The sequence below is a fragment of the Rousettus aegyptiacus genome, unplaced genomic scaffold (assembly GCF_014176215.1).
Source record: "Rousettus aegyptiacus isolate mRouAeg1 unplaced genomic scaffold, mRouAeg1.p scaffold_m13_p_12, whole genome shotgun sequence".
NCBI classification, from domain to species: domain Eukaryota; kingdom Metazoa; phylum Chordata; class Mammalia; order Chiroptera; family Pteropodidae; genus Rousettus; species Rousettus aegyptiacus.
Window position 1 is genome coordinate 42,522,796 of NW_023416287.1, and position 25,206 is coordinate 42,548,001.

At 40.2% G+C, this 25,206-nt stretch overlaps 1 protein-coding gene and 1 pseudogene across 1 annotated transcript in view; one reads left to right on the plus strand and one right to left on the minus strand.

Moving 5' to 3' along the window:
- Positions 1-1,665, minus strand: part of LOC107499912 (adipocyte plasma membrane associated protein) — a 37,119-nt gene extending 35,454 nt beyond the window's left edge. Inside the window, 1 exon segment of the mRNA XM_016124544.2 lies at positions 1,571-1,665. Coding sequence (XP_015980030.2) covers positions 1,571-1,650 — 80 coding nt within the window. The 5' untranslated portion in view covers positions 1,651-1,665.
- A 10,295-nt stretch (positions 1,666-11,960) lies between these two features.
- LOC107499903 lies at positions 11,961-14,479 on the plus strand (annotated as a pseudogene).
- Positions 14,480-25,206: the final 10,727 nt, after the last annotated feature.

The following is a 25,206-nucleotide window of genomic DNA, read 5'->3' on the forward strand; positions in this document are numbered from 1 at the left end:
AACACAGACAAGCACAGAAAGTCCAGGGATAGAGGACAGTACACCTGACACTCAGCCAGCTCTTCTCACCCAGTCCTTGGACCTTGCCTTTTTCTCTACACACAGGACATCCCCAGGAAAGATTTGTAGACTCAAACCAATCAGTATATCCTGCATTATCCCTACCCAAAAGGAGACGGAGTATTATCTCAATAGGAAGACAAGAAAAAACTTATCTGAGAAAATACAAAGGACTGGCAAGAAGGACCCCCACTCCTGTAGCTGGGTGGCAGAAGAACCAAGCAACAGTGACCTCAGGAAATCCAAATCAGCACTCATGGACAGCCAGGTCACATGGTCTCTGGTTAATGCCAGCAAGCTTCTGTTAACTCTTATTAACTCCTGTAAACTCATATTAATTCCTGCTAACTCCATGTCAAATGTATTCTGAAAGACATTGGTCAACATCCTCCAGAAATCAGGATGTCACTTTTGTTATAAGTCCTCCAATCTTCCAAAAAGGAAAAGAAGGTGGCTTTACATGGCAGATTTTTGGCAAGCTCCCACAACCTTCCAGGTGACTTTGCTCCCTGGAACTAAACCCACTGTAGAAAAATCTACTCTGGAAGAGTCTAGAGTGCCCAGGTTAATTGTGTTTTAACAACACTTTGTACCTTTACTAATTCTAAATCCAACAGCAAAAAGTTGACTTTTCTAACTTATGTCAATCTAAGATCAGAAATGTGTCCTCTTTGTATCTAATTGGATACCTACCTCAAGCATACCAGGTGCTGAATGCATTTTTAGTGAACTGAACCCAATCTAAAACCTTAATTTTATTTACAAAACACCAACACATTGTACAGCTGTATATATTATATTCACTCTATAGTGAATTAATGAATGGTTCTTTCTGAAGTTTCTAAAGCCTTACACGGACTCACTTAAACTTCAGACAGCTCACCTCTCTGGGTGGTTGCAAGGAAAAACAGCAACTTACTAAACCAGATTGTGCAATCCACTTCCACCGCCTCGACGTCGATGTCAGAAATCATACCTATAAGAACCTGGCTCTGCATCACTATAATTAAAAATGTGAATACATTTCATGGACCTCCTAATTGTATACTATTTTTTCAAATTATAATGAATGGCATCACTCGAAGGTCCACTGATGAATGGTAACTTTGGAAAAAGAGAACACTAATTACAAGTTCTTTAAAAATCAGTTACTTATAAAATTTAACCAGTTAACTTAAAACTTAACCTTCGTTTGTATCTACTTTTGCCACTTCATATGAATTCAGGTCAGTTGTGTCTAATACTGAAGCTTCTGTTATTTGGGATTTTTCTGATTTTTGTTTTTGGTTTACACAGCTTTGTTTTTGAAACAATAACATGGGCAATACCATGCATATATTCTGTGGAACATCTAATTCAACATAAAATGCAGGCACCAAAGAAATCTCAAATCTCTATTTCTCATAACAACCTTCCTTTCAGACCAGATTGGTTTAATTATTCTAGAAACCATGCCAGCCTATTATATTTTGCTGAGCAACACCTCCCGAGAATTGCTGGGGCAGCACACCTGACAGGCTGTGGATCTATAAGAGAATCCAGCAGCATTATGGTTCCAAGAAGGGGAACAGCAAGGGAGGCAGCCAGCATCAAGAAGGTCACTCAGAAAACTCTACCACTAAAGGAGCTGCCAAAAATAAAACATACAAAGGCAATTAGCAGAGGCTCAGATGGTGACAAGCTCGGCTGGTCCTAAAGCTCTTTCAATAGGAGCAGGCCTCTCACCCAGTTTGCCCACTACAAGGCTGCCAACCTCTGTGGCTTGCGATTAAACTTTAGCACTGTTTGCAAACATTGGCAAACATGCTTTTGTTCTTTTGTTTGTTTGTCTGATTGTTTGTTTTAACCTTCCAGCTGTGTGGAGTACTCTTAACAGTTATTTTCCAGAGAACATGATAGGCTGTATCTTGAACCCTCTAACAATTTTAAAGAGAGAAAACACAAAACATAATGGAGTAAACAGTTGCAATAAGGGAAAGGAGACACTCATCTACTTGGTAGACAAGTGTTTCTCAAAAGCTACTATTTCCTGGCACATGTATTCAAAGAAGCAACAACACTCAGTACACGTTTCTCAGGTTTTGTGGATAAACAAGACAGAGTCAAATTTGTGAAGAGATGGAAGCAGAACAACTTCCTGAGCATCTAATTCCCCATACCGTTAAGAACTCAAAGGTAATCCCTGCTCTTCCACCTAGAATAGTCTGACAAATACTGACAGTTATTTACGAAGAATCTATAAAATTACAATTTCAAATCATCACTACTGAAGCCTTAGGAAGATCTGAAAGCTACCCTGGGAATCTTGCATTAAGATTTTGGACAAATGACCAATGGTGATTAAAATCTCTCTCACATGATTCTCATATACATCATTACTCATCTGGTAAACAAGTTAGCACACTTAGCCTCTTGCTACTAAATAAACTTTACAAGATCATGAGTTGCTTATATTAAGTGCATTCAAATTTACTAAACACTTGACATAAAGATTAACTCAAAGTAAATAAAATCATGATCTCCTAAGATGGAGATCATCTTTTTCTATACATGAGGGGGAAAAAAGGTGAATTAAAGAAAAAAAAAATCAAGATTTACACTTAACAAAACAAATTTAAGGGTAGTGTTTTGTGCGATTTTGACAAGCTAGTCTTCTGCTGCATAAACTTGTTCCACGTAGAAATATAGGGGGCCTGGGTGCCAGTCCTAACCTCCCAACAACCAGCCAAGCCACTGCAGGTGAGTTTCTTCACCCAAAGCCTATGACTCCCCTCTGTGAAATGTAGTATGGGGCAGAGAATCTCAAAGTCCTGCCCAGTTCTAAATATGTATGATTTTATCAAATAAAACAGAAAACAAAATAAACCATTCTGTTTCTATAGGGGTAGGTGGAAATGAAAGGCAAAGAGAAATACAAAGGAAGGGAGAGGGAGAGCCTTTCATAGAATGTCACCCTTAGACATTTGGGACAGCAAGACTAAAGAGTGTTTGAATTCTGCCAACAAACTGTGTGGGCAGAAAACAGTTTCTCCCCTAGAGCCTCTAGAGAGGAACACTGCCCTGCGACACCTTAATTTCAGCACAGTAACCTGTCCAGGATTTGTGACCTCCAGAACTATAAGATAATCAACCTGTGTTGTTTAAAACGCTAATTGTGTGGTCATTTGTCATGGCAGCCATAGAAAACGAATACATTTTTCTAATTAAACTAATTTTATTAGTTTAATAATAAAAGTGAGACACTGCTGTAACAAACACATGAAAACATGGAAGTAGCTCTGGAATCAGGCTGTGGATACAGGAATTTTGAGGAGCACGATAGAGAAAGTCTATATTTCTTTGACCAGACTGTAGAAGAAATATGATGTTAAACAGACTCTGGCAGCGAGAGCTCAGAAGGAAGTAAGAATCACAGCAGAAAATGCATATATATATGTATCATCTTAGAGAATACCTAAATTGTCAGGAATAGACTGTTAGCAGAAATATGGACATTGAAGGCACTGCTGGTGAAGGCTCAGAAGGATGTCAGGAACAAGTTATTGGAAACTGAAGGAAAGTAGATTCTTGTTATATGGTAGCAGAAAGCTTGGCTGAATTGTTCCTTGCGGTGATGTGGAAAGCAGATCTTGTAACTGATGAACTAGGACATTTTAGCTGAGAACATTTCCAAGTAGAGTTGAGAGTGTGGCTTCATTTTTTCTTGCTACCTTCTCCTCTAGAGCAGGACAGCATAGCAGACAATGCTAACCAGTTCTTTTATACCTTTGACATTTTCCCTTTGCTAATGAGAATTTTAATTACCTAAAAAAATGAATTTTGTTCCTAACTTCCTTCTCTTCACTTACATAAGGTTTAAAACTCACCCCTTGCCCGGTAAAATGCCAAGTTGTTGGTCTTTACCTTCTTTGCTAGCTGGGAAAGGAGGTGGTCTAGTCCCACAGACCCTGTCAGGAGAGGCTGTCAGGAGAGGCTGAGAGAGCCCAGGGTCCTGGAAGAGGACAGGAAAAGAAAAATCAGGCCAACTCCTCCCTCCCAGCCCTATCTTCAAACCCCAGGGCCACACGACCTTCTTCTAAGGTGATTGATTGATGCTGATCAGGTATATAAGAACACAGTGGATAAAAATGCATATCTGGCACAGATCAGCTATTAATCCACAAGACAGAAGGTTAATACAACCTAAAAGGTCTACAGCAGGAAAAGAGTAAGGGCCATGATGAGAGTAATGATAAAAACAGTGACAATAATGTGCCATGTAATATACTTTATTTACATGGATAACCAAGCAGAACTATGTAGCTCTTTGCTTTACAAACAAGGGAAGTGGACAGAGAAAGCACAAGTGACTTACTTGCCCATAGTCCAATGGAAGAGTATGAACGAGTGCCAGATCTGACTCTAAGTCTGTGGTCACCATTTGCAATACCGCCTGCCAGAATCAAGAAGACAGGGAGAGGATACTGGGACCTAGAGCCCTCAAAGTCAGAGTCTGAAACACTCCTTACCAAAATTAATGGTGATTTGCCCATTCTGGACATTTCATATAAATGGGATCAAACAGTACTTCTGCAGGTGGTTTCTTTTGCTCAGAATAATGTTTTGAGGTTTACCCAAGTTGCAGTATATATCAGGATGTCATTCCTTTTTATGGCTCAATAATATTCCCTTGTTAAATACAGACCACAATTTGTTTAGCCACTCATCTGTTGATGGACATGTGGGTGGGAGGGGGAAATAGGGAGTGATTACTTAATGCATATAAGGTGTTTCATGGGGTGATGAAAAAGTTTTGAAACTAGGGAGCTGGTGATTGTCCAACACTAATAACACTTAACTACACACTCTAAGAAGGATAATTTTGTTATGTTAAATTTCACCTCAATTTAAGAAAAAAAATAACAGTGATGAAAATGTGGTGATTGTTGCAAAACTCTTTGAGTATAAAGACCACTGAAGTGAACATTTTAAGTGGGTGGATTTTATGGTATGTGACTTATATCTCAAAGATTTTTTTTTTTTTTTTTTTTTAAAGTCAATGACTCAGCTATGCAAACTGCCACTCCAGAGGCTGGGACACTCTGTAACTCAAGTGATTTTCCTTAAGTGGCTTAGTTTTTCAACATAATGGAAATAACAAAGTATCTGTACAGTAAGGCATGGCTGTTTACAAGTGGCAGCAATGACTTTGATCATGCGGTTCTTTCGAAAGCAGAACCTTGAAGAGAGACAAACAGTGAAGATATGTGGCTGTCAGTGGTGAGTGCTGACCACTTTGGCATTCTGGTAGGTCTAACAGAGAGAGGAGTCCCTTTCCTTAAAGGAAGCTAATATAATTACCCCTCCCCACCAAGGCAGAGGAGCAGTCCCTTGGGGGAAGCCGCACTGCGCAATCTGTCACCATAGGGCTGTCATTAACAAAATGGTGACACTCTGGCCAAAGTGCTACTTTACCTTTTCCTTACCTAACATGATTCTACATAAAACAGAATCTTCTCATTTGTCTCAGACTCCTATATTGTTAACTCACCTTTACCACACTGTAGCTTACATCTTTTAAATCTAAATTTACTAATCTGATTTAGAGCTTATGATACCCTACTTGAATATCTGGCTGCCCCTTCACACAATGGCAAAAGGCTCACTTATCTCCAAAAAAAAAAAAAAAAAAAAGAGTCCAGCCAGAACTGAAAGCATCAGTGCTGACAACTAGAAAGGCAGCCAAAAGTCTTAGATGATGACCTGTGTCCCACATGGCCTATCCCTGCTGAAGATCTAACTAACGTCCTCTTACAATTACAAACTACAAAAAGCTGAAGAATTTAGAGGCCACCCAGTCTGGTGCCTATAAGACTGGCCAAACCCTGGATCACGTATACCAAATGATCAGGGTGGCTTTAAACAAGGCCCAGAGATTCAGAATGGCAGGTCCAGCAGGGGCCTAGAAAACCATTTTTTTTTTTTTTTTTTTTTTTTAGTATGCTTCTCGGTTGTTCCCGATGTGCAGCTGGACATGACCAACCTTATCTAACTCTCTTCCCAGTGAAAGAAGTCTATCAACATCCCCCTGGTGATCATCAGCTAGCCTCTATTGGAAAGTTCTGTGCTCACATTTTATAAATAGCACCTTAAACTTCATGAGTAGAGCTGTCCAATGAGACTTTCTGTGATGATAGAAATAGAGCAGCCACTATCCACATGTGGCTACTGAGCACCTGAAATGAGACTAGCATGTTACAGAAATGAGCCAAAGACCACCTCTGTCAATCAGCCCCTAGGCTGTTTATTTCTTCACTGCAGGCTGTGAGACCCATTAGCTCGAAAGGCCCACCAGTGCCAAACTCCAACTTTTACATATTCAATTATTTTTTAAAATAGCCCAAACAAGCAAATATTTAGCAATTTAGAGCTTGCCTACTTTGCATAATCTGTGAAACCACACCTGACAGCTGTTGCCCATTGATAAGAGGGCCTGGCCCCAGCCACTGCTGCCTTTGGAGCTCTCTCTGACCCAGAGACTTACCTTGACCAGGGAGCCATCTCTTCATTTCCCCTCTCCTTTGGAGTTCCCTTGCCCTCCTCCCCTTAGGATTGTGGCCCCATTTCCGCTGTGAGATGTTCTCCATGTGTGATCCTGTCAAAGTCACCGAATAAAGCTCATATGTGCTGCTGCCACCTCATAGTCATATCTTTTTCCTTGATCATCCCCTAAATCCCTCAAACTCCCTAACATGGCACAAATGAGAAACTGACTTTTTAATTTAAGTTCATTTTAATTAATTTAAACTTAAACGGCTGAATATGGCCAAGTGGCTATGACATCAGACAGCAGCCTTAGAGTATTTACTATTTCTTTACTTGTAAGCATTTAATAATCAACCTATATACATGTGCCAGGTACTATGTAAGGCCCTGAGAAAATAGCCATAAATAAAATGAAGTGTCCTTCCCTCTTTGTATTCTAGTATAAATAAGCAAATGCCAGACAGTGGAAGAACAATGAAGAACAATACAGCAGGGTCAGGGGGTACAGTGATGCAGAGGGCTGTGATCACACACAGGGGTCACACACAGGGGTCAAAGCAAATGACCTCTAACTAGAGATGTTCAGTGAAGCTAGGTGAAATCAAATACCTGTGGCAGAGCAACACAGGCAGAGGAAATACAGTAGAACTCAACGAATTCTTGGCATATGAGTAAAGAATACATGCTTAAAAGAATTAAAAGCCCCCATCCCCATGCCTTGATTACAGAGGCAGAATGGCCATAGCAGAGAGCCTAAGACAGAGTGAGTGAGTGGAAGCTGCTTAAACAGGTCAGGCCCACTGCCAGGGCAGATCCCACAGAGCCCTGAAGACCAGGGAAGTGCCTGCCAGCAAGCACAGTCAATGTCCAAAGAGACCAGAACACAGAGCATTTCCCTAATCTTTTACGCAGGGATATTGGCTGCTCGGATCATCTCATCCAACATGTTCTAAGAAACACGTTTCCCCTGGCTCACAGCGACTAGATGCAGTTCTGCCCTCAGGTGCAGCAAATCCTTACCCTCCCAGACAGCCCTCCCTAGAATTGATGACTGAGGTCACACCACCCTCAGTTCTTTCCTCTCCAGACAACGAATCCCCAGTCAGAGCTTGTAGAACATTCTCTTTCCTGGTTGTTTTCCTATTTCTCAAAGTCCCCCATAAAATGTGGCGCCCACAGATCAAAGCAAAGTTCCATTCTAAACCATAAACTGTCACTCCACAAAATGGGGCTAGTTGCCAAAACTGAAAAATACAAGGATTTCACAGAAAAATCTGAGTTTCCAGCTTCTCTTTAAAGCAGCAAATCTGTGCCTATAAAATTCAAATGGCAGGGCAGCAGCACAAGTATTTCCACTCTTCAGATGTGCATGCACTTTCCTTTTCCCAGCTCCACACTTGCTGCAGACAGGACCACATCAGGCTGGTACAAAAACCAATGGGACTGATGCTAAGACCAGGTGCTGGAATACAAAAATTTTCAGTTAATGGTAGGTAGCAGGGCTGCAGCTCCCTGGAGGCATCGAGTCCCTGACTGTCTGGTGTAGAGTCCTTAGGGTGGGGGTGGGGTGTTCTGTACCCATGCAAACTTACTTTAGCCCAAGGTTCATTAACTTTTTGGCCCATCTCACTGCTGGTTCCTGCAAACTCACAGTCAATTACAATTCTGCCTTTCCTCCATGTGTGCCCTTTGCCTCTGCATACCTGCATTATAAAGGACACTACATTTATCCCTATCCATTTTCAATTATACATCATACACTCCTTCCCAATCTGTGCTGACACATTCAGGAAAGCTGTCAACTTACTTCCCAGGTACAGTCTGGGAAATCAACTTGTTTGCCCTAATCTCTTGGAAGAGACCCAGGTGATCAGCTCACCTCCTTGAGGACATCTGAACTCTAAAATTTCCTACATCTCCAAGGGCAAGAGAAGTTACTCTGATTCAACAGGATTTAACCATTACTGTTGACTCAGCCACGATTTACAAAATCCTGTTCTTTCACCAGCCAAATATGATGGGTGCTCTCTTACCCCTTCTGTACCAGGATATCAGAGCCTCAAGTCCTGGACTAAAGTCCTGACCAACAGACCCTGTGAGAGGATAAATGACCTGTGATTCTTGTAGAAAATCTATAAGCCCCAAATCCACAAGGACCAGAACCCCAGGTGTCAAGGTAATCCCTGAAAACTGAGAAAGTTGAACGACAATAGAGTCAAACAGTCTTTTTAAGTGAAGCACCTTGAAATTGTTCATTTTTCACATTCCTTTATACTGGGGCTCCTAGACTATAGATTTCTTTATTTTAGCACTGAAAATAACTAAGAAGTTAAAAGAGCCACTCGAAACCACACACCTGGGGGAAAGAGCTAAGATTCCTAACTCTTCATGACTTCATGAATTTGGTAGCCCAATCTGTTTCTCTACACTGCACCCCCTACTCTTTGGTCTGAAAAAGGAAAAAGGAAAATTGACCTAGTAGAGATTTTTAATTAGTCTAAAATCCTTTAGAAAAAACTATTGAAAAAGCAGCTGTTAAATTTTCAATGTATTCACTCTTCAGTCCTAAAGAGTTATTTGTGGACATTAAAAAGCTATTCTCTCTTCCCAGACAGAACTATGTTTCACAAGGGAAGGAACAGTTTCAGAGTTACAATCATTCTGACAATAAAGTTTCTAAAGCATCCGGGGAAACTGATGTCAAATAATACTAATCACAGGCTTGTACTGGTATGTTAAAGTGCTTAGCTCATCTATGTTCCGCATTGAATAAAAAGATTTAATGACTACATTCTCCATTATAGCTCGAACACAGAAATTTAAGAACTTTGGCATAAAACCTATCTCCAAAGCATAATTCTCCAAAGCATAATTTTAAAAATATGCTTCTCAATCATTGTCCAGCTGCCAATTCTATCCCCCTTTACTCATTTTCATTTCTCTTTGACTTCAATACTCTGTGCCTTTATATAAACCACATCATTCACACAGACCTCAACAACCTCATCCATGAAACAGCTAACACCACCTTCACGCCAAGAGTCAGAAGAAAGCCAAGGTATTGCTAGGTGTCCCTTCCACTAAAATCTATTGTCTTACTTCTATTAATTGAATAATGTATCTTTCAAGGCTTTTATTCTGTTTAGCACATCTGATGTTTATCCTGTAATTGTCAGGTTTCTACTTGCTTCAGATTCCCTTACTTCACTCACTATACACAATACTTTCATTTCTTGTGGTGAACCTTCAACTTCTAAGGTAATTAAGAAGACAATAAGATGAACTACTAAAAATGACCACAAAAGAAACGAAATATAGAGGAAAATCACAAGAGAAAATAATTTAAAAACACACACACAGCATTATAATAAATGCAGAAAGGAAGGTGGGTGATAAGAACTTACTATAAAAGAGACCATTACATATATATAGAAAAGAGATCAAACAAATAAGAGAAAGAGAAAAACAGAAAAAGTAAGAACAATATTCAACAAGAAGTCAAGAAACTATCTTAAATGAACACAGTGTAAAAGGCACACTGTAAAAAAGATAAGCAGCAGATGAAGACTTTGGAACATCCACTTTACCCTGCCATTAAGTCAGAAATCCCCACAGAAAAATTGAAAAACAATTTAACTCTGCCCCTGTGCCCCAGGGCCAAGAGTGTCAGAGGAACCCAGCTGAGAGTTGGACCCGTCCAACAAGTGACCTCAAATGCTATATACCTTGGTTTTCAACACACTGCATCTCATGGCAAACTCAGGGCCAAGCTAAGTTTCATTTTTCATGTAAAAATGTACACAGCAATGCCTTGTTTTAATGATTTCTGTAGTAAAGCATTGCCAGTCCTTGCATATTCCTTCTATAAAGCTCTTCAGTCATCAGCAGAAGATGATTTCACAATATCCACAGTCAATCAAGCAACCAACTTGTCCCTGTCTGCAAAGGTCAAGCACTCGAAGTCCTGCATCCTTGGAAGCCTCTGAGTCTCAGGCAAATCAGGATGGTTGGTCATCCTACAGTCAGGACTATATCATATTCCTACCTTTCCACTGACCCCAGAGTCAGATATCACTAAAAAGTCTTCTCTGCAAATCGTATTTTTAGAGCAAAAATGCTCCTGCTATAGTATAGCTCTCCTTCAAAAATGTTCCTCTTATTATCATGAATGGAAAAATTCAATCTGTCCCTCACTCAGCATGTACCACAACCCTTGGGGACACCAATAAATATTTCGAATATTTCTACCAACTTACAGTCAATCAGTTCCACAACTTGGGGCCTCTTGGTTCTCCCAGAACATTCAAAGTTAGGGGACTCAGGCCTCAAATTTAAAAGAAGTTTAAGTATTTTATATTGAAATAGATGTTTAAGGATTATGCTTCAGTTTTTAGCTAACAAAACATAGCATACTAAAATTCTGGAAGGTTTAATGAAGAAGCAAAGCCAAAAATGTGAGATTTCTTTCATCAGGCACCATCTAGTTTCCTTGCTTCCCCGTTCCTACCAGGAAAATCTGCAAGGCTGATTTCTAACGAAAACTGCCTAACAAAGTCACTTCTGTTCTCTATTCCTTCCCAAAAACCACGGCGAGTACTGGTCACACGCAGCGAGAAGGGGCAGGTGCAGAGGCCAACTCTCCCCTGGATCACGAGGTGCGACGCGAACATCCTTGCAGACCTCCCTTCAGAAGAGTAGCGAAAGCGTGGGGCCAGTAAGACTTAGGCCGTGGCTAGGACGGCTCTCTCCGGGAATCAGGTAAGCCAGCAGGAAGGACAGCGCGGAAGGGAAGAGGGAGCGGGAGAAAAGCGAGGAAGCCATCGCTCTGGGGCGGGAGTGAAGGGCAGGAGGGGCAGGTGCTGCTTTACAAGGTCTTGGGACGGACAGCCGGACACAACGCCGCGATAGGGCGCAGAGTGCGCCGAAAGTCTCCAGGACCGCGCAGGTGCATCCGCTGATCGGAGCCTGTTTCTTCCCCATAAAACGAGTTTTGCCGAGGAGATTAAATGGCACGGTGCAAGCCCGAGGTTGGCACCGAACTGACCCTGCTGCTGTAACCGCCATCATCGTACTTGGGAGTAGACCCAGCAGCTCGCAGACCAGGTCTAGGGGCCCAGCCTACCTCCGGTCCTTTGCCTCAGGGGTCTGGCCACCGTCCGTGACGACGTGTGGCCGCGGGGGCCAGCGCTGCCGCAGTCCGTCGGCCTCACTCACGCCGCGGCTGCCACCACCGCCCGCAGGGGCGGCACCCAGACGGACTAGGGCGGTCCCGAAGGCAGGCGCGCACCGCCCCTCGCCTCGCACCACGCCTTTCTCAGCCGCGCGCAGCGGTGACGTTGTGGCTCCGCCCCTTCCGGTCGCCAGTCCAGCTGCTTCCTGAGCGTCTCTCAGCGAGTCGTCAGGCAAGTGGGACGTCGAGTTTCCCCGGCCGGACCGGGGTCTTGCAAGCCCGACCCAAGTGAGAGCCTTGGCCGGCGCCGGCCTCTGGAGCCCGGAACGCGCGCGGCCCAGCACAGCACTTGCGCAGCCTTCTCTCATGTCATTTCATTTCTGATGGTGATCGACAGTTCTCCTTGTGCACATAGACAGTGCTGGTCTGAGGTGTTGGTAATTTGTGTCGGCAGAGAGGCTGGCGCTACTTATTAAATGACAAAGATCCCGGTTTCTACAGGCAACGTAAAAAACAATGGGTTCATATTCTTCGGGACACAGAAGTGCAACAACCTAAAAATTATACTTTTTCCAAACCGATCTAATTAAGGGAAAACCCGGTTAGAACGTGTTGTCGTTTGTGTAAGGCCAGATGTTGAGTGTTAAGTCTTTATGTAATGGTTACAACAGACGTTTGATAAAGTTTATAAAAGAGATAAAAATTCTGAAATGTTCTAACTTAAATTACAGCGGCAGGAAAGTGAAAGAGAACTGCCAGCCTGTTAGTAATGGCTGCTGATCAGCTAACAAAACACTTCATGTTCCCGTTTTTCCTGTTGGAATGTTGGATTAATTTCCAGGTGGCTATTTCTACAGATTATTTTCGCCAGGCATCATTTAACTCCAGGAGCCCCACTTGCTTACACGAGGGCTTTCCCGACTGCTGCCCCTAGCCAATCTACAGGAGCAGACATTTCTTACTTTCAGACTATGACTTTCTCTCCCTTCTTGATATATAAAATGCTTGCAGATCTCTGGGACTGCGGACATGCTTCCTATTCTATCTAGGATGCTGCTGATAGTTTAGATTCCATGCCCCAAGACCTGTCTTTTGGCTAGCATTTTTGGCTTTGTAAAACCTTATTTACAAAAAGACTTTCAGCCATGGAAGTTAAAAATTTGTAGTTTAACATATCAAAAGGTTACCCTTAGAAGTAAAGGCAGAGTATAAATGGAAACTATCATTAACAATAAATAAAGCTCTTCTAGTGACTCTTTCTATGGTCTGCAGAGCCTCTCTCCTGTGCACAATGGTACCTCTTAAGAAAAAACTGATTGAACCTGTTGGAGAAAGGGCAGCACTCTCAAACAACAAGATCACTGTAATAGGTGTTGCACAAGTTGGTATGGCATGTTCCATCAGCATTCTGGGCAAGTCTGGCTAAAGAGCTTGCTCTTGTGAATGTTTTAGAAGATAAACTCAAAGGAGAAGTGATGAGTATACAGCATGAGAGCTTATTCCTTCAGACACCTAAAATTGTGGAACATTAAGATTACTCTGTGACTTCCAATTCTAAGATTGTGCTGGTAACTACAGGAGTGCACCAGCAAGAAGGAGAGTTGTCTCAATCTGGTACAGAGGAATGTTAATGTCTTCAAATTCATTATTCCTTAGACCAAGTACAGTCCTGATTGCATCATAATTGTGGTTTCGAAACATAGTGTACATTCTCACATGTTACCTGGAAACTAAGTGGATTACCCAAGCACTATGTCATTAGAAGTGGATGTAATCTGGATTCTGCTAGGTTTTTTATATTATGACTAAAAAACGTGGCATTCATCCCAGCAGTTACCATGAATGGATTTTAGAAGAACATGGCAACTCAAGTGTGGCTGTGTGGAATAGAGTGAATGTGGCAGATGTTTCTCTCCAGGAACTGAATCCAGAAATGGAATGGACAATGGTAGTGAAAATTAGAAGGATATGCATAAGATGGTAATTGAAAGTGCCTATGCAGTCATCAAGCTAAAAGGATACACCAACTGGGCTATTGGGTTAAATGTGGCTGATTTCACTGAATCCATGTTGAAAAATCTATCCAGGATTTGTCCCTGGCCAACTATGGTGAAGGAGATGTATGGCATTGAGAATGAAGTCTTTTTGAGCCTTCCATGTAACCTGAATGTTTGGGGATTAACTAGTGGTATCAACCAGAAACTAAAGATGATGAGGTTACTCAACTCAAGAAAAGTGAAGATACCCTGTGAGACAACTAGAAGGATCTCAAAGACCTGTGATGTCAGGGTTTTAGGCTGCAGAAATTTAAAAACTACAATGTGATTAACCATGAGCCTTTAGTTTCCATCAATGTACACGGATCACACATTTATCCTTCTAAATATGTGAATCTGGGCCCACAGAATCAAAGCCCATGCTTGATTTAATGCATGCACAAATAAAATTAACCATCATAATGTGAAAAAAAATAACAACAAATAAAGTCTTAGAAAGCATGAAGCAATCATCAGTTCGTTCATTAACTATTTTAGTGAGGTATATTTCTAGGTGCTGGAAGTTGATGGTAATCAAACCATGGACAAATTTGCTGACTTATGGAAATTAACTAAAGGAAAGATTACTTTAATCAGATCATAATAAATATAAAATTTTAAATGTAATAATTGCATTAAAGGGAAATAACATGATCTTATGAGAGCATTGGACAGATGAAGGAGCTGAAAGATAAACAGGGAGGAGAATTTCCAGGCAGAGGAAACTAAGTCCTGTTACTATGCATCATCTCTAGAAAAGGCATATTTGAAACAGAATATTAAGAATTTCCTCATTGCGCTCGAAGGCTTTCCTGATGGAAATGTGCCCTTACCTTTCTCAGTGCTGAATAGCACTAGAATACCATATGACTGCTCCACTGGAAAAGAGATGAAGACTAGCATGAGGGAAGTGAAGAGTTCTATAAATCCAAGTCTGCAGGGATCCCAGGTCACAATTCAGACAGACAACATTTTATTTCATTCCCTGTTGAATACAACCAGAAAAGTTATTACATCAGGGACATTTAACAGTACTGCATAATCTGGCCCACTTTTAATAGTACTGCATGACCTGGGCCTTCCTGCCTGTATGGATTATCCTTCCTGCACTGAATTGTGTGTTTCAGATTCAGGATTGCTTGCTATTTCTAATTCTATGCTTTCCTGTCTTTGTCCATATTATTCTTCATCCCTGTGATAATACTTTCCTTCACTTCCACTTGGCCAAAAACATATTTATTATTCAGGACCTATTCCAAGAATTAGTTCTGAAAATCATTCCCCTGATTTCATAAGCAGAAAATTTATTTGTTTCTAAGACATTTTGAACATGCCCCAATTATAGGACTTAGCTCATCACATTAGAGTTATTTGTATTCCATGCCCAGTATTAAAGCCCTCCAACCAAAACAGCCAGGAACATATCTATAAAAGTATAATAAGTTAGTGCACAGCATAGTGACAGGTTAATAATTCCGTATTGCATATTTGAAAGTTGCTAAGAAAATAGATCTTAGTCTCATTACATGAAAAAAAAATATGCATGGTGATGGATGTTAACTGGACTTGTGATCATCTTGCAATATATACAAATATAAAATCATTATGTTGTACATCTGAAACTAATATAATGCTGTGTGTCAATTATTACTCAATAAAAAACATAAGAAGTTAGGTTTATTAAACTTGCTGCAGCAAAGGAATGCACCAGAGCCCCCGTAAGTCTCCTCAAAGTTCTGGAGTTACGGAAGGGTCCTCTTGGGATTTGGGGGCTGGAGTTACTCGTAAATGGTCTTGGCAGGGATAGTCAGATTTGTAAACTAGGAATGTCACTGGAAGGAGTCAGTGGTCTTATCTTGGAACACATGATCTGAATAAACTAAATGAGTTAAATGGTCTAAGCTTAGATCATTCATGTTACACTTCACAATTCAGTGTCACTTTTCTGTCTACGAGTCATGGGGAGGTCCACTTTGTTAGTTGTGGTTTGTTTCAGCTCTCAGTTCCCCTCCACCCCACCCTTCAGCCTAACTACTACCCTTCTATTGGCAATAGGGTGGGGCACCTATGATTGATTATACCAGGTTCAACCTTAGCATTATTGACATATTGGGCCAGATAATATTTTTCTTAGGGGTTAGAGGGCAGGGTTGGAAAAGCCCACCTGTGCATTGTGAAATATTTAGCAGTATTCCTGGCCTCCACCTACTCCATTCCACTAGCATCCCAACTAGTCATGATAATCGATAATGTGCCCAGAGATTTGCCAAGTGTCCCCTGAGAGACAAAATAGCCCCTGGTTGAGAACCACTGGGTTAGACCAACTAGAACCCATGCTCCCACCACCACCCCTCCCACACACACACCCTAAGACTGGGGATGATTTCTACTTCTATTGAAACATTGGCCAACATGGAGAGCATTTATCTCAACAAAAGCAGGGTTCTGACAATGTGGAAGCAGTGATGCTGGACAGGCAACCAATAGTGTGCTTCACAGCTAAAATTAGAAGCATAGCCTATTTCTAGTTCAGTGCTTTTGCCCAATCCCATGCTATTTCTATTCCACAGATATCTCCTAAAAGCCTTCCAGGTGCTCAGTGAAATGCTGTGACAAAACAAAGGTGAAATAAGGTGAGTCAATGTGCAGGAATATTACAGTCTGGGAAGGGAAATAAGAAGCATAATCACCAATGTAAAACAATGCCACAGAAGAACCACAGAGTGCCTTGTAGGCTGGAGGAACAAACCCAATTATTTGGGAGTGCCCAGAGAAGGCTTCTTGGAAGAAGTAACCTGTGAACTATTCCTTGGATGAATAAGACTATTATGGGCAGGCTGAGGGCATGGTAAAAGACAAGGAACAAGCTAGGGGAGCCGTGTGGGGTACCCAAGGATTGATCAACAAAGGGCTGACAATCAGGGTAAACTTCAAGGTTAGGAGTAATGAAGGAAAAATTGTCTGAAAGGAGTGAAGAAGAGCAGGAATGGGCTGAGTCCTTCCTCTCCCCAGATCCAGGAGAACAGGAGAAGTGGCCTGCTTGGAATAGAGTTTCAGGCTAAATTGTTGTGCTGTGATGGGAAACTCTGGTTTAGCTCAGCTCAGGGATACTATGCAGAGTATAAAGTTAGAGGATAAAGCTTGTCCACAGTAGGAAAAAACATCTTTGCGATCACTCAGTTGCCAGAAAGAGACATCCACAAATGCTAGTTAAAGATGAGGGAAGGATTTATAGGAAGGATATGGGGATAATCTTGTGCAACTCAATACAGAAAATACAACCGGGCCTCACTGACACTGGAAAAAAAGACCTGGATAAATAGGAGCAAAGATCTTCTCCACTTCCTTATGCCCCATGATGTTTTTGTCTCTGCGTCCTCTCCATGACTCTGTGCAAGCCCTATTATTTGGCTGGCCTTCGCTTTTTGCCACACTCTACTCTAGAGCTAGAGAAGATGCATTACCACTTTTCCAGCTCTTGAAGCTAAGGTGGTCACAGGCAAGGTTCTGGCCATGAGATAAAAGCAGAAATCTAGGAATTCTTTTTTCCTCTAGGAAAGTTTTTGCTTTTCCAATAAAAGGGAGAGATGGTATTGGCCCTGCCTTTTCTTCTCCTGCCTGGAACACCAGAGTTATGCTTAGGATAGCAGCAGTGACTTATGACTATTGGAGACACTTGAAGTCTAAAGAATAACATGCTGAGAAAAGAAAACCAAACGTCCTTGGTTGAATCATTTAGCTGCCAACCCATTGCCAACAACCACCTGCCCCCGGGGCTTCTTTTTACATGAAGGACGCAATCCATGTGCATCTAGGCTGACAGTTTGTGCTTGCACCTGAGCACATTCCATCTGATATGCCTGTATTCTCCGCTCGAGCATGCCTATGGCACACAATTGTTTCCTCAAGCCAAGCTCTCCATGACTTCCCATTGCAAGCATCCCATACCAATGAATGGCCTCTCTGGCCAATGTCTGGATTCCTGGACTAAAAATTTGATGTTCTCAACTTCAATGAGGCGCCCAAGCTTCTCTGATTATCTGTTTTAGAGGACCGTATCCCATGGCCCACTGACCCAGAAGAGCAGACTAGAAAGTGCAAGCATGAACAGGGCAGGACTGTCACATAGAATGATGTTGGTCCCCATGAGAGGCAGCAAGGGGCAGATATGAGGATTATAAATAAGCTGACTGGAGAAAAAGGCTTCAATAGCCCTATTGAAGAAAATTCTTAAGATCAACCCAGACTTGACAGGAAAATGTGCTTAGTAGGAAAGACATTCAGCAGTCAATGTCTGCCATGGGCATGATGTTCACGGTTGTTATTTCTGTTGAAACGTGAACTCACCTGTCCCTTATTCTCTTGGAACTCTTAACACTGACATTTCATAATTGGCACTTGTCACTCACTTATCACTTTTCATTATGGCCAGCAACCACTTCTTGAAAGCAACAATCATTTTTCTATGCTCAATTACTGCTTTGTCGTTTTGAACAAACATATGCATACTTGTAAGTATTAAAGGTTTCCTAGATTCTCAGGAAAAAAAGAGATGTGTGGTTAGGTAAGGTGATGTCCTTTAGGAAAGGGATTGGGCCCAGGCATATCTGTTTGTTCAGGAGGCTACTTGGCAGAAGTTTGGATCTGCAGATGCAGGGAGAATAGGACAATTCAAGGTTACTCAGTTTGGTGTCTCTTACCCAGAAAATTTCACCCCAATGCAAGAGAAGTTGGCAGATGGACTATTCCAACAGGTTTTCTGAACTCCTTGGTACTTACTGGTTTAATGTTGCACTAGGACAGCCAATATCTGGCTTTCTTCCCTTTTCTTCTACTTCGGGGTTTATTTAGAGTAGGATTCTTTCCCTCTAGCTTGTCACCTCCTTAGAGACAATACTAAGTAGACGAGTACTTCTTCCTGCCCTTCCCACCTCATGCAGCTGCTTTTCCAGTTTGCTTCTTCTTAAGTCACCTGTGCCAGGACGATCCCAGTGGTTAGACTCCGAAACAGGAGTGTTGTGACCTTTGCAGTGGTAGTGACTAGGCTCAAAGGTACCTGAGTACCTCAAAAAAAAATAAACGTGTATGCTGTAGAATAGTGGCAAATGCTTCAGTGGGTCATCATGAATTGTGTCACTCCAGAATGCTGAACTTTAACAGTGGTTCTCAACTTTGGCTGTACGTTAGACTCATCTGGGAAGATTTAAACTATGTTGATTCTTGCATCCCACCTGAGAATATCCCGTGTAATTGATCTCGGATGTGGCTTGGACATCATGAGCTTTAAAAGCACCCATGATAGTATTTTTATTATTAACTATATTTGGGTAACACTGGTTAGTACAATTATATAATTTTCATGTGTATATTATCATTTGACATCTGTATATTCTATTGTATGTTTCCCACCCAAATTCCAGTTTTCTTCAGCTACCATATATTTGATCCCCACATCCCCCTCCCCCATCCCCCTATATTTTTCCCCTTTTAACTGTCTACCTATCCCCTACTATCCCAACCCCTATCCTCTAGTAGCCACTAGTCTATAGTCCATGTCCATGAGTCTCTGTTTGTTTGTCCTGTTCATTTGTTTCTTTGAGGTTTATATCCCACATATAAGTGATATCATGTGATTTTCAACCTTTTCTGTCTGGCTTATTTTGTTTAGCATTATCTAGAAGTCCTATGTTGTCACAAATGGCAGTATTTTATCTCTTTTTCTGGTTAATATACCATCGTATATATGTACCACAGTTTCTTTAGCCAACCATCTATCATAAGACACTTCGGTTGCTTCCATGTCCCGGCCCCGGTGATTATTGCTGCTATGAACATCAGTGTGAAAATATCTTTTCAGATATGAGTTTTCAAGTCTTTGGGGGAAATACCCAGGAGAGGGATTGCTGGATCATATGGTAGATCAATTCTTAGTTTTTTGAGGAACTTCCACACTGTTTTCCATAGTGTCTGTACCAACTTGCAGTCCCACCAGCAGTGTATGAGGGTTCATTTTTCTCTGCATCTTCTCCAACATTTGCTTGTCCTATTGATTGTAGTAATAGTAACAGGTGTGAGATGGTATCTCATTGTGGTTTGGATTTGCATTTCCCTAATAGCTAATGACGCTGAGTATCTTTTCATATATTTATTGACCATTTGTATGTCCTCTAGGGAGAAGTCTCTGTTCAGGACCTCTGCCCATTTTTTGATTGGATTGTTTGGTTTCTTGTTATATGAGTTCTTTGTATATTTTGGATAATAGACCCTTATCAGAAGTGTTGCTTGCAAATATTTTTTCCCATTTGGATAGTTGTCTCTTTACCTTGTTGACAATTTATTTTCATGAGCAGAAGTTTTCTAGTTTGATATAATCCCATTCATTTATTTTTGCTTTTACTTCCCTTGCCTTTGAGGTCAAATTCATGAAATCCTCTTTAAGTCCAAGGTCCTTGAGTTTAGTTCTCATTATTTCTTCTATGCATTTTATTGTTTCAGGCCTTATATACAGGCCCTTAATCCATTTCGAGTTAATTTTGTTGTGCAGTGGTAGACAACAGTCTAGTTTCATTCTTTTGCAGGTAGCTTTCCAGTTTTTTCAGGACCATTTATTGAAGAGGCTTTCCTTTCTCCACTGTGTGTTTCTGGCTTTTTTGTTGAAAATTATTCGCCCATATAAATATAAGTTTACTTTGGGACTGTCGATTTTGTTCCACTGGTCCATGTGTCTGTTTTGCTCTCAATACCATGCTGTTTTGATTACTGTTGCTTTGTAGTATAATTTGAAGTCAGGCAGAGTGATGCCTTCAGTCTCGTTCTTTTTTCTCAGATTGGCTTTGGCAATTCGAAGACTTTTGTGCTTCAATATAAATCTGATGATTTTTTTGTTCTATTTCTTTAAAAAGTGCTGAAATTTTGATGGGGATTGCATTAAATCTGTATAATGCTTTAGGTAATATGGTCATTTTAATTATGTTGATTCTTCCCATCCAAGAAAATGGAATATCTTTCCATTTCTTTATATCTTCCTTGATTTTTATAATATTATCTTGTAGTTTGCATTATATAGATCCTTCACATGTTTTGTTAGATTTAGTCCTAGGTATTGTATTCTTTTTGTTGCAATTGCAAAAGGAATTTTTTTTCTACTTCTTTTTCTGACACTCATTATTAGAGTATAGGAATGCTATGAATTTTTGAATACTGATTTTGTATCCAGAGACTTTACCGTATTTGCTTATTGTTTCTAGTAGTGTTCTTGTGCAGTCTTTAGTGTTTTCTACATAGAGAATCATGTCATCTGCAAATAGTGACAGTTCGACTTTTTCATTTCCTATTCGAATGCCTTTTGTATCTTTCTCTTGTCTGATTGCACACGCTAGAACCTCCAATGTTATATTGAATAACAGTGGTGATTGTGGACAGCCCTGCCTTGTTCCCGATCTTAGAGGGAAGGTTTTTAGTTTTTCACCATTAAGTATAATGTTGGCTGAGGGTTTATCATATATGGCTTTTATTATGTCAAGGTACTTTCTTTCTATGCCGATTTTAAGTTTTTTTTTATCATAATTGGATGCTGTATCTTGTTGAAGGCTTTTTCCGCATCTCTTGATATGATCATATGATTCTTATTTTTAAATTTGTTTATTTGGTGTATCACATTAATTAATTTGCATATGTTGAACCATCCTTGTGCCTCTAGGATGAAGCCCACTTGATCATGGTGTATAATCTTTTTAATATGTTGCCGTATTCGATTTGTTAGTAACTAATTTATGATTTTTGCATGAGAGATATTGGTATGTAGTTTTTCTTTTTGTGTGTTATCCTTACCAGGTTTTGGTGTCAGAGTAATATTGGCCTCTTAAAATCAGGTGGGAAATCTTGCCTCCTCTTTGATTTTTTGAAGAGTTTGAATATGTGATAGAATTCACGGGTACAGCCATCGGGTCCTGAATTTTTATTTTTTGGTAGGTTTCTCATGATTGTTTCAATGTCCATACTGCTGATTGGTCTATTTAGATTTTCCAGTTCTTGATTCAGTCTAGGAAGACTGTATTTTTCTAAGTACTGGGTTCGTGTCTTTTAGGTTATTAAATTAGATGCTATGTACTTTTTCATACTATTCTTGTATAATCCTTTGTACTTCTGAGATGTCTGTCGTAATTTCCCCTCTTTCATTCTTGATTTTGTTTATTTCTATCCTTTTCTTTTTTCTTTAGTGAGTCAGCCCAGTGGTTTATCAATTTTATTAACTATCTTAAAGAACCAGCTCCTTTTTGCATTTATTTTTTCTATTGTTTTCTTTGTCGTTATTTCGTTTTCATTTTCATTTATTTCTGCTCTAATTTTGATGATTCCTTTCCTTTTGCTGACTTTAGGCTTCATTTGTTCCTCCCTCTCTAAATCTTTAAGATGCAGTGTTAGGTTATTTATTTGGGCTTGTTCTTATTTTTTGGAGATAGCTTGATATGAACTTTCCTCTTATGACCTCTTTTTCCGTGTCCCAAAAGTTTTGATATGTTGTACTATCATTATCATTTATTTCTATGTATGTCTTGATCTTTCTTTTTATTTCTTCTCTGACCCAGTTATTCTTTAGTAGCATGTTGTTAATCTCCATGTATTTGTGGTACTTCCTGCTTTCTTTTTGCTGTTGATATCTAGTTTCAAAGCATTATGATCAGATAATATTGCTAGTATGATTTCAACCCTCTTATATTTGTTGAGGCTATCTCTGTGTCTCAGAATGTGGTCGATTAGAGATTGTTCCATGTGCACTAGAGAAGAATGTATAAGTAGCTGTTTGGGGATTGAAGGCTCTGTAAATAATTATGTCCAGTTGGTCTAATATGTCATTTAAGGATGTTATTTTCTTATTGAATTTGTTTGGATGATCTATCCATATCTGACAGTGGGGTATTTAGGTCCCCTACTACTACAGTGTTTTGGTCCGATTCTCCCTTTAGTTCGGTTAGTAATTGCTTTACATATTTCGGGGCTTCTTGATATTAGTAAAGGTTATGTGTTCTTGGTGCATGATTCCCTTTATCATTATGAAGTTTGCTTTAGTATCTTTCTTTGCCTTTTTTATTTTGAGGTCCATTCAATCTACATGCGTACCGCTATTCCTGCTTTTCACAGAATGCCATATGCTTTAAATATCATTTTTCATCCTTTCACTTTGAGTCTATATTTGTCTTTGGAGCTGAGATGTGTCTCCTGGAGGCAGCATATGGTTGGGTGTTGTTTTTTGATCCAGTCTGCAATTCTGTGCTTTTTTATTGGTAAGTTCAGTCCACTTACATTTAGGGTGATTATTGATATATGAAGTCTTCTTATAGCCATTTTGTCTTTTGCTTTCTGGTAGCTTGGTGTTTCCATTGCTTCCTTATCCTTGTGTTTCTGTTTTCTTTATTTGGTTGGCTTTTTTTTTTTTTTTTTTTTTTTTGGTTTTCCCTCTGGTTCTTCTTGTTTTATGTTATATGCTTCAGTTCTGAATCTTCTCTGTGTAGTTACCATCATGAATATGAAAAGGTTATGTGTGTGTGTGTACATATATACATATATATATACATACATATAGATATATGTATATATATATATGTCTGTTTTCTTCTGTGTCTGCCTTATCTCCATTCCCCTTTGCAAATTTTGATTTTTGAATCCTCCTCTTCTCAGTCATTGTTATCACAATTTGTCCCTATGTTTGCTGTACATTCTTTACTGTCTTGTTATAATAATTTTCTTTTTATTATTTAAGCTAATAATCTCCTGTTCTTAGTAAGACTTGCTTGCACTCCTTTGCTTATATTGGCCTGATAGTCATTTTACTCCTAATTATGTTTCGTTTCTTTTTTATCATTTTGTTTTAGGTGAGCTGACCCCTTTCAGTATTTCCTGAACTGCAGACCTCATAGCGAGGAAGTCCCTCAATTTTTGTATGTATGGAAAGGTCTTTATTTCTCCATATCTAAAAGAGAGCTTAGTTGGAGACATTATTCTAGGCTGGTAGTTCCTTTCATTTAATAGTTTAAATATTTGATTCTATTCTTTTCTGGCTTGTAAGGTTTGCTCTCAGAAGTCCAAGGATAATCTAATGAGTTTTCCTTTATAGGTTACCATCTTCCTTTCTCTGGCTGCCCTGAGAATTCTGTTTTTGTTGTTGATTTTTGATAATTTTAATATAATGTGTCTTAGTGAAGGCTTTTTGGGTTAAGATAATTGGGTGTTCTGTTGACTTCTTGAATTCCAGGCTCCAGCTCCTCCCTTAGATATGGGAAATTCTCTTCCACTATTTGTCTGAAAATGCTTTCTAATCCTTGCACCTTTTCCTCCCCTTTGATTATGCTCATTATTCTTATGTTTCATCTCCTGATGGTATCAGCTAGTTCTTTTATTTCTCTTTCATTATTTTTCATTCTTTGGTTTCTCTCTTCCTCCTTCTATTTCTAGATTTCTGTCTTCGATATCACTGATCCTTCCCTCGATTTGGTCGACTCTATTTTCCAAGCTTGTTATTTCATTGTCTCAAGTCTTGCAGTGTGTTCTTCATCTCCAGACGTTCTATTTGATTCTTTTGAGGATTTCAATCTCCTTGTTCTGCTCATCTAGGTGTTTTTCAATTCCTGAAATTGTTGATATGACTCCTTTCAGAACTCACTGAGTTTTTTCAGAAGTACCATCCTGAATTCTTTGTCATTTACGCCTCATATTTCTGTGCGTATAGCTTATTTTCTGGAGATTTTTCTCTTTCTTTCTGAGATGCCTTGTCACCTTGGTTGTTCAATGTGTTTAATGGACTGTTTCTCTGCCTGAGCATTAGTGGAAGTGTATTCTGCTTTTTTTTTTTTCCAGAAAGAAGATTTATTACATAGAGGTCCCTCTCTAGACCTGTTGCACGAAAAGGCACTTTTCTTTTGGTTTCAAGTTGGTGACATCTAAGCCTCTTGGATTCCTGCTTCATATAAAGCCTTAAAAATACATTTTTATTTTCTGATTGTGTGTGTGTGTGTATGTATTTCTCCCTCTTTCATTCCCCTCCCCCACTTTCACCCCTGATCTATGGATATTGCATTTCTCCTTAAGAACTGGATCTCTGAAGGCGGGACATCTCTTCCCACATACTCGCAGCATGTACACAAGGGGCGTGGCGCACCGGAAGCCTGGCGCACCTGGACCTTCTGCATGTAAAGCAAACGTGCTAACCACTACATTATGGAACCACCCCCTGAGAGCTATTTAATCCCGCTCGCTACCCTCTATTTCTGTTCCTGTCAGTGTTAGCAAGTTTTGGTAGCATTTGCTCAGATTCCCCTGGGGATCCACAGTTTTCTGTCTCAGAGAATATGGAGGGAGGGGCCCTCTGGGTAGGGGGTTGGGGGCTGCAGTTCAGCCTAGGTTTTGCAACCATGGCCA